This window comes from Dinoponera quadriceps, unplaced genomic scaffold (assembly GCF_001313825.1).
Source record: "Dinoponera quadriceps isolate SergipeBrazil2010 unplaced genomic scaffold, ASM131382v1 scaffold458, whole genome shotgun sequence".
In the NCBI taxonomy this organism is placed as follows: domain Eukaryota; kingdom Metazoa; phylum Arthropoda; class Insecta; order Hymenoptera; family Formicidae; genus Dinoponera; species Dinoponera quadriceps.
Genome location: NW_014554796.1, coordinates 337852 through 348391, shown reverse-complemented (window position 1 = coordinate 348391; position 10540 = coordinate 337852). Strand labels below are relative to the sequence as shown.

At 33.4% G+C, this 10540-nt stretch overlaps 1 protein-coding gene across 1 annotated transcript in view; it reads left to right on the top strand.

Annotated features, from left to right (window-relative positions):
- LOC106741960 (histone deacetylase complex subunit SAP130-A) overlaps positions 1 to 10540 on the top strand; it is a 27194-nt gene that overhangs the window by 3833 nt on the left and 12821 nt on the right. The window contains exons 3-7 of the mRNA XM_014614453.1: positions 576 to 808; positions 1045 to 1384; positions 1527 to 1733; positions 2533 to 2917; positions 9762 to 9911. Coding sequence (XP_014469939.1) covers positions 576 to 808; positions 1045 to 1384; positions 1527 to 1733; positions 2533 to 2917; positions 9762 to 9911 — 1315 coding nt within the window. The remainder of the gene's footprint in view (positions 1 to 575; positions 809 to 1044; positions 1385 to 1526; positions 1734 to 2532; positions 2918 to 9761; positions 9912 to 10540) is intronic.

The window sequence follows — 10540 nt, the reverse complement described above, 5'->3', positions numbered from 1 at the left end:
TCTTTCATTTATTCTATTTATTATATTCATATTTATAATTAATAAAAGTCCTTTAATTCTGTTTCAGTTGAATAAAATCGCTGCAATTACATTAATTAGCGACATAATTTTCTCTCTCTTTTAAATATTATATTATAAAATAAAATTATTTATGTTATGCGTATAAAAACTCATGAAGATTCTCCCAACATGAATATGTATATAAGATTTTAGAAAAATACGTGTAATGGTTTGCCTTGAAAAACTTTCATGAATAGATTGTTTTTAAACTCTAGATCAAAATATTCCCTCCGAATGGGGAAATAATTGATAGTTGTTATATAGGGAGTACAATAGACTTGGTCTAGGATTTTGAATATTGCTCTCTCTTTATCCCTTTCAGTCTTATCTCCCTCTTTTCTTCATTATCATTATGTATCTTATAATCATTATCATCTTGTATCTTATAATCATCATAAAAAATGTATATTTAATACATGTTTGTGACAAGTATAAAGTTACCTACATAGTTTATTGAACTATCCGTGTATCTCATTATAAGTTTATTAATATTAATAATTTTTCGTTGTTTCCAGTTATGTCCTGTAGGATCTACAGTAAGAATCATACCGCCAGGAATGCTAAACACTGTAGAAAGGCAAAACCAATCACAATCTCAACAATTAACGCAACAAATCAGTATGCCTGCCACATATCACGTACCAAGGGGACCTGCAGCGGTCGCTAATATCTCTGCACCCAGATCAACAGTTGCTACTCCGATCGTCAGAGCGAACACGGGACAGACCGTGCCCACTACTAGATCGTGGTATGTGTATATACGCGTATGTATGAGCGTTTGTGCTTGTGTGCTCAGCATAAGCGCGTATACATACGCGCAAACATCTCTGCATATACTATAAAATAAACTTGAGAATTTTAAACTAGCAAATTAAACAATATAGTAGCATAATACAAAATATTATTATAAGAGAAAAAATGAAGGAAAATTTTCTGTAAATGATTTATGCTAGAGACTATCAGATATATCATCCTTTTTAACAGTAACACGACAATTTCTAATCCTCAATGGCAACCGAAAACAACATCCGTCGTGTACGCGCAACCACAAAGACATCCTACAACTCCTTCGGTCAACAGAATGTCCAGGCCATCATCCGTGTATACAGGACAACAACCACGACTAATTACACCGAGCAGTCAAGGCAGATCCGTTCAAGCCACCATTACTGGTAGTCCGTCCAGATTAGTATCGCCCATTCTGCAAACAAACAATAGCATTACCACCAGACTTCCGCTTGCACAAAGCAGACCACCGACGCCCCAAGTGGTAACGGTGACACAGACTTCGCAACTTGGAAGATCATCGGCACAGACCATTCAAGTAAATGGATAATCATTTAAAAATACAATTTATGAAAGTTGCAGGACGCTATGTATAAAATTCATAAAGTAAAGTGATAGGGTTTTTTTTTTACAAAGAAATAATGAATTTTTAAAATCTTTGTATTTTGCAAAATGTTTAGCCAACCAGTCAGTCCAGCAGACCTCTAACTACGACAGGTGCCGCGAAACGTGTAGCTGTATCTGCTTCTGTTGTAGAAACAACAAACAGAATAAGTAGTACATCTGCAGTTACGGTCGAACCCACGGTAGGTCGACAATTGTCAATTAACACAGTGGCCGGGCCGTCGACCGGCACTGTTAGCCACATTGTTATACCTTCACAACAGGTTAGTACAAGTATATACGAGAGGTAGTCCGAAAATAAGTTTCGACGAGTCTGCTATCGACAGGAATTTGTATTCCTCAGACAAAATACATTATTAATAGGAAGACACATTCTTACGTTACTTTTTAACACAGTTCCCACTGATATTAACATACTTATCGTACAGCTTCAGAAGGTCGAAGAAGCCCCTCTTGTAAAAGTCCATGTCCAGTTTAAGGACGAAGTTTCGAACCGCTTGTTTCATATCATTATTGCCGGTGAAACGCTACCTTCCCATCACCTTTCTCAAAACTGGGAAGAAATGGAAACTTGGTCGCTGGATCGCGACTGGTCGAGACTATAGAAGGGGGTGATCGAGGTATTCCCATGAGAAATTGGCAATATGGTTACCGCTGCCGTATGGGGTCTCGCATTATCATGAAGCATGATCTCTGATCTGAGAAGACCCGACCTCTTTCTTTCATTCATCGCGTACCTGTCATCACATACCTGTTCGCTATTGTTTTCCACTGAGTGTAGGCACGCTCCGCTAAGCACTCGGTTATTTCCGACTACTATTGCGCGTAGGCAATATGCACGCTCAAAGCTAGACGTATATTGCTAGAAGAAAGATGCCGGTGTACCAGCACATGGTAGTTACATTTTGCCTCACAAGTCTGTCGGCTTTGGAAATATACGTATGCGAAACTTATTTTCGGACTGTCCTTCGTATGTGTTCGCATGATATCTTTCGGGTTGAAATGTGTAGAAAAATGTAGCGACGTGAGTTAAATGTGGGCTATTTTCATTGCCATTGATAGGTTCAACAGCAACAAGGTGCGTCTCGTGTTGTTCAAACTGTCACATCCTTGTCGAATCTCAGCACCGTGTCGCAAGTGATCACCACAACCGCGAACACGTCGAACGCGACGCGCATATTGCAAACAGTCCCGACTACGGTCGCAAGGATCACTGGTATGTCTTTGCATCCTTTGCCGCTGGTACCGGTGAGAGCCACAACAGCACCAGTCAAGGCCGCACAGTCCCAAAATATTGGACAAACTGTGCAGATTAAGTCGCCGCAACAAGCTAGCTTACGCGTGTCAACTACTGGTACAAACAACAGCACAGTTACCACTAGTGCTCAGCCAGTTCAGGGACAATATATACATCCACCACATACTACTACATACTATTCTTTTGACAGTAAGTAAGATTATAATATCACCAATTTCATCACCAACTATTCGAAGTATTTGGATACCTGACAATCTGAATATCCGATATTGGTTTCGATCCAAAAACTCAAAATCGCACTATTCAGATAATCTGGACAATCCGAATTATTCGGATCCAAATTCAGACTGAACAAAATCTGGATTCAGAACTGAATTTGAATGCAAATTAAAAATAACAAAAATAATTTAAACATCAATGTAATAACAATATTATATCCAAAATACTTATTATTCAAATTATTGAAAAAGAAAAAAAATATATATATACACTCACACACATATGTATGTTTACACATGTTTACACACGTGTGTATATATATGTGTGTTGAAACGCGTACTGATGGTCGAAATGCGAGGGAAGGATAGACGTTGTCGGGAGGGCTGCCTATCCTTGTCCAGCGTGTAGTTTCGATCATTATATGTACAAAATTAGAAAAAGACAGGTGGCCTCTTAATAATAGTCTATTCTTCCCTCGTTTTTCGTTTATGCAGTAATATGGTAGTGCGCTTTCCAGTATATATATATAGTGGATCACTCAAATATATATATATATATTTATATTTATATTTGAGTGATCCAAATATATAAATAGAAACAATCGTCTCAGGTTAAGTTGCAGTTTAAAAATATTGATTTATTTTCTGACTGAAATTTGTTCAAAAGCGATCTAAATTGTTGCGGACGTATCTATTGTGCATTTATATCCGGATTAAAATTTGAGTATCTTAGAAAGTCCGAATTCTTTCTATAACTTGAATTTAAAGCGTCACATTTACACGCCACCCGAATAATCACCAATATAATTGGAAAACTTCTATGGATAAAAGTACAAAACTTCCATGAGACGTAGGTAGGACTTCGCCGCTTTTTTTTATAGTATGTGGGGGTACTGATTCGCACGCGTGCGCGTGTTACGTTGCAAATATATAACTTTCAGGATCCATAACTTAGAAAGTACTTAATGAAACAAATATCTTTATTATAATGTTTTGAAAAGCTTTCAAGGTCATACACAGCTAGCTACAAGAATATGCAATAAAAAATAAGGGTTTCCGTTAAAAAAATTTTAAAGTAATTTTTATATGACTTTAATAATGCTGTCCAAGGTCACATTTATATTACTACGTAATACGTAGATACGTATGGAATATTTTTCTCAAAAATGCTTTATTTTCAAGATAATCGACTGATTTAAAGTACAACATATCTTAGATATACAGGATATATGAAAGAAGCCGGGACCCCGAAATATCTTGAAAAATATAAGTTTTATAAAGAAATATTTCAGATAAAAGTTGTAGAGTTTAAAAAGATCTACTTATTGATGTTATCAGTTTGACTTTGGGTAGTATCGCCAAGATTAGGACAAGATCATCTTGAACTTTTTAATAAAGTTCCCAATTTTTTATTGCATATTTTCATAGCCCTTTTTGAGACCTTTTCAAAACAATATAATTTTATTCACTTTGAGTCAGTCGTTTCGATGTTGTCAAAAAGAACAAAATTGCCCCAAACACGAATCTTCTTAAAAAATGGGAATTCCCATTTAAAAGATTGTTTTGGGACTGGCTGGACCCAAATTAGACTAAATATTTGATTCACATTGTTGAAAAGAAAAAAGTCGTTCCGAATGCAAATCTGCGATGAAAATGAAGATCCTCATTTAAAAGAATCGATATGGGCCTGATTAGGCGCCAACTTAACCTACGTACCACTTCTTTCTCCATACATGAAATATTATAATAGTGGTATCTTCATTTATTTAATCTTGAGTAAAATTGCAATCACCGATATCTTATAAAAATCGCGATAACTTGGAAACGGCTGATTCGAAATTGATAAAATTATAGAATTTTGAAAAGGCTCCAAGGACTATATACATGAGAATATGCAATATAAAAATAGGTTTTAGAATTAAAAAAAAAATTCAAAGTTGAAATGACGCTACCCAAAGTCAAACTGATTAAATTAGTAAATAGATTTTTTTTTAATTTACAACTTTTATTTGAAATATTTTTCTATAAAACTTTCTTTCCAAGATATTCCGGGATTTCGATTTTTTTATATACCCTATATACAGGGTGTCCTTTAAATAATTTTATGACAATCTCAAATATCTCTTGAATAATGTATTTTGGAGAAAAATTTTCTATATAAAAGTTGGAAGGAAGTTTAAAAGGATCTTATCAGGTGACCTTAAGTAGAGGCGTCAAGGTTAAATGAAGGTCAATTTCCCTTTTTTAAATGGAATCATATAGTTTTCTGAACAAAAATTAATTGCTGTATTCATTCTGCGTATAAAAGTATTAGAGCGAAATTATCAAACAGTGAATACTTTAAGAGATATCTCACATCTTGTAAAAATATCTGAAAAATATCACGATCAAAAGTAAAATATCTCGAAAAGTATTTACTTTTTGGTGGTCGAAATAATACTTTTATATGAGAATGAACAGAGGAATCGGTTTATGTTAAGAAAATTATATGATTCCATTTAAACAAATACAGTTGTCCTTCATTTGACCCTGACGATTCCAATCAAGGTCAAACTGATAAGATCAATAAATAAATCCTTTTAAACTTTCCGATTTTTATATGAAACATTTTTCTTTAAAATACATTGTTCAAGAGATATTTGAGGTTGTCATTTAAGGCTCTTGACTACTTGCTGTGACTACCTTTGTTTTAATCTCTTAACCTGTAATATCGCGTGAGACTCGTGGTAAATTCGGGCCAAATATAAGAAACACAAGTCAGGCTCGTGATGTGTAGATCTGGCCAAACGTAAACAACACGAGTCACACTCGTGGTTTACGTTTTCTCAGATGCTTTTCTATTGCACTTATATATTAGTCTTGGTCATATTCGCAAAATGTGCAAATATATTTTCTTAAATGAATTAGAAAAAGGAACCCTTATATAATGTCTTCAAAAAGGAAATTTAATAATTTCGGCGCATGGCCGAACAGCTAAATGGCTCGACGCGTGATCGACCTTGCTGTTGATTGTGGCACGCATCGTCGGAACTTAAATCGTAGCACAAGAGGTTAATGACGTCAGAAGCGAAAAAACACATGTCAAAATTTTTTGCATTATACATTCAAATAAAAAGATATATCCACAAAATGACAATTTTGATTGATTCAGCACATTTGTAAAATTGTTTGGACATTTTCCTTTTACTTGAATAATCAATAAATAGTCGCGAAATTAATTCGGCATAGAATATCTCTTTTTAATCTTTTTTATTCTGATTTTGTCAATATTAATTTTATGACTAGTTATTGATTGTTCGGGTAAAAGAAGAATGTTCAGACATTTTACAAGCGCTGAATCGATCACAAATGTTATTTTTTAAATTTATTTTTTTTATTTGAAAGTATAATGCAAAAAATCTTGGAATGCGTTTTCCCGCTTCTGATGTCATTAAACAAGGATAATCATATTGAGTAGTCAAGAATTTTAAAATGAGACATCCTATATATATATATATATATATAATTCTTATTATATAATTGTAAAATGTTATTTGTGTTTTTTATAATTTTATTATATTTTCTATTTTTATTTTTGAAGAAAACTCATAAATAAATGTTATAAAGTTTGTTATAAATGTTATTAAGTTATAAGTTTTGGTTACATTTTTTAAATCCTTTTTAAGATTCTTTAATACTAAATTCATAGACTGATTAAGGGCTTCCTCCTATCTTTGCAGGGTCCTGAAACTTTATAGAATATAGAATCTTTAATATTGTTTTAATAGAAATTAAATAAAATCAATTAGATAAAAATTCGCCCATTCAAGTATGGTTTACTTATATAAATTTTGTATTATTCACAAATAATGCATACTTTCATACCATTAAACCATCATCAAGGTTTTTGTGACATTTTATTAGTTATATTAAGACATTTATCTCTGATGAATTATGTTTTATCTTGTATATTTTAAGAAAAATTCAAGAAAAATATAAGAATAGAGTTGAAAAACATATTTTTAACCTGAATATACTAAAAGAACTATCAAATATAAATTATTTCACACATCTAACATTATAATCTTTTTGACGATTGGCCGATTATTTCCTATTCTAAAACTAATCTGTTTTACACAGGAACATTTTCTAGATCATATACCAAATATAACATGAAAAATAAAAGTTCCTAAAAAATTCAAATTATTTCGGGAGGCACAAATTCTTAAGAAACCAAAATACTGGTATCTGTATAGTTAGCGTCATATATGTTGTACTATTCCTTAGACCAGAGTTTGGTAGGCGATGCACTTTCTAGTCAATTTTTGGAAGGCTCTGCCTCGCGTTATTCTTGTCTCGTCGCCTCGTGCACAATTTACAAACCATTCAGTCTCAGTAGTGTGATCACCGCATATCCTGCTACCTGTAGAAGGTAGAAAAATCTGAAGACTAGTGGATTTTTGTTCAGAAATACTGTATTTCTTATTAACCCTTTCGCTACGGCAATCCGTTCCGTCGGAGTCCCGCCACTGAATGGGAGCCCACGCCAAAAGTGTACACATTGCGCGTAGCTAGTCTTCGACTTTTTCGATTTACGTCTTATACCGAAACAATGCCGCCTTAACATGCGTTTGTATATATACGTGCCGGATATGTCCGGCGCTCGTATTCACAGGTTATCGTATGGATGCCGTATATATCCGGCACTCGTACATACAGGTCATTAGGTGAGAAAGCTAACTGAACAAAAGCAGAGTAAGCAGAAGCATATAATATACAGGGGTGTCTGGTATGTTTTGTACAACCGCTCGCGTGAAGGAAGAACGGGTTAATCTGAGCAGTTCTCTACCATTTTGCAAACAATCATGCAAGTTATTAATTGTTGAAAATGGCCATATATAGAGGTTTCTTTAATTATTAACTGAAAAATTTGCATGTTATTTGCAAAATGTTAAAGCATTTTTTTGTTTCGAGTGCCCTAATCTACAAGTATATCACAGCTGTTATATTTAACGACAGGTTTAAGATTCGAAACTCAGGGTTCAATATACTGATGTCTGTCGCTAGGTATAACAGCTATCATATATTTGTAGATTAAGCTACTCTGAATAAAAAAGTCCTTTACCATTTTTGCAAATAACACGCAGATTTATTAATTAAAGAAATCTCTATGTATGGCCATTTTCAATAATTAGTAACTTGGAATTTTGCGTGATTATTTGCAAAACGGTAGAGAATTTTCCTGCTCAGTTTAACCCGTTCTAACTTCACACGAGTGGTTGTACGAAACATACCAGACACCTTTTATATGCACGAAGAATATTCTGCTTCTGTCCAATCAGTTAGTCTTTACAGTTATTGATGGATTAAACCTACTAGGGGTACTACTTTAAAAAATAAATAGCAATAGTACCACATAGGTGACGTGGAAAATTATTGAAAACAAATAATCACACAATTAAAATAAAAATTTAATAAGGAATATTTTTAATAAAAGATTCACACAGGTCTTCTAATTTTTTTCCTTCCTGCGGGCCCTATAATACCATACGCGGCGACTACGCTCCTGAGACTTGAGTTGCTTATTGGCTACACGCGGGGCAACGAGGCAAGAACAACGCAAGGCGGAGCCTCCCGAAAATCGGCTGAAAATCGCTTGCCAAGCTCTGCCTTAGATGAATAATTATATGCTTTTTAGTCTTATCATAATAAAGCATAAAGTTAAAAATCGCAGAAATAACTGTTGTTATAATGATAGGGTTAATGACTCTAATTATAATAGTTTCGACCTTATATGTCTCTACGTGGGAAAGGCTAAAAATCGTGTAACTTTCATTCTAGAACAGTGCTCGGAATTAGATGCTCCTTTTTCGGCGTCGATTTCGGAGGCGACGCCTACTAACTTCCTATTATCGCTTCATGTTCGACGACCAATCGTCCTGCCTCAGGAACGTCTCTTTGTATGTGAGACATGTACTGGATACCTTCCTTCCAAACTGTCATTAAGATATTTTCCTTGCAAAATAATTGTTATTTTCATAAATGAATAAACACTAAACTTTTTATCAATAATATATTATACATGTTTTACAATAATACCGTATATAGTCATTTTTAATCTATTGTTTCTCAAAATTCTAATAATTATCCTCTAATTATTATGTCATCACACTATATTATTATAGAACATATACAATACTTTAGTGATAGGAAATTTAGTGTTTATTCGTTTACAAAAATAACATTTACTTTGCGAAGAAAATATCTTAATGATAATTTGGCGGAAGATACTCACATGTCATACACATGTCTCATATGTGGAAGGACGCTCCTGAGGCGAAGCGATCAGCCGTCGAGCCCGGAGTGATAGTAGAGAAGCAATAGGAGTCGCTTCCGAAATCGAAATCGGGCAGAAAAAGGCATTTAATTCCGATCTATGATTTAGGAAATGGTACAGTATAACGCCGATAATATGTGTTATATTTTGTTTGAAAAATACTATTTTATAATTAAAATGTAATTCTTTTATTTCTCACAACATATTGAACAACTTATTCTACTGTTTTTATTTTATTTTTGCGTTTTTATAATATATAAATAATAAATTCATCTGTTTAATCAGAAAATTATTCAAATAAATCTTTGCTTTTTTATTATCCTAAATACTATCTTTGATTGTATCGTTATATTTGTTTTTAAAATAAATTGTACTACATTTATATTTATATTATGAACAAATTATGATAACTTACTTTTATCTCCATTTAATTACATGTATAATAATTATTTATAATCTGGAGATGACGTAGTAAGTCAATAGCCATTTCCCTTTCTAGACTACCATTCACCATATCGACAAACCCCGACAGTACAACCAGTAAGGTTGTTAGTTGAACCGGGATATGAGGAACCACACAGTAAACCTAACGCATCTCCCAGACCAAGTATCTTGAGAAAGAGAGATCATGATAATTCACCAATCAAAGGTACAATTATGACACACATCACGCGCATGCGCGCGCGCGTATGTATATATATGCACATACACATACAGAAGGTGAAGCAATGATTATTACTATCCTGAATATCTTCCAAATGAGAATAAGAGAAAAATTTATTTAACAGAAATAGTGCATACATACTAGTGGTCATCACTTCGAGCACCTTCTATAAATGTAAACTGTTTTTCATCTTTACCTAGTTGTTAATAAAATATTTTTATTTTTCGAAGATATTCAAGGTGATAATAGTTATTATCTTTATATATTTTTATTCTGTAATTATAATTATTTATATTTTAAAAATACGTTATATATATATATATATATATATAACATAATAATAAACACAAAGAAACATAAATATTTCATATTCTTTTATGTTATCAATTTTATTATATGTTCTCTCTCTCTCTCTCTCTCTCTCTCTCTCTCTCTCTCTCTCTCTTTCTATCGTCATCTGTAATATTTAATGCGTGTCCTCTTGGGTTTTCGATGCAGTTCGCGAGTACTTTGAGAAACGGTGTTAGGTTGAACTTATCATCCCTTTCTCTTGTCAATTCAGTTGTATTCAGAAGGCTTCTCAGCAAGCAAGGAACGTTAAATCAATCTTTTGA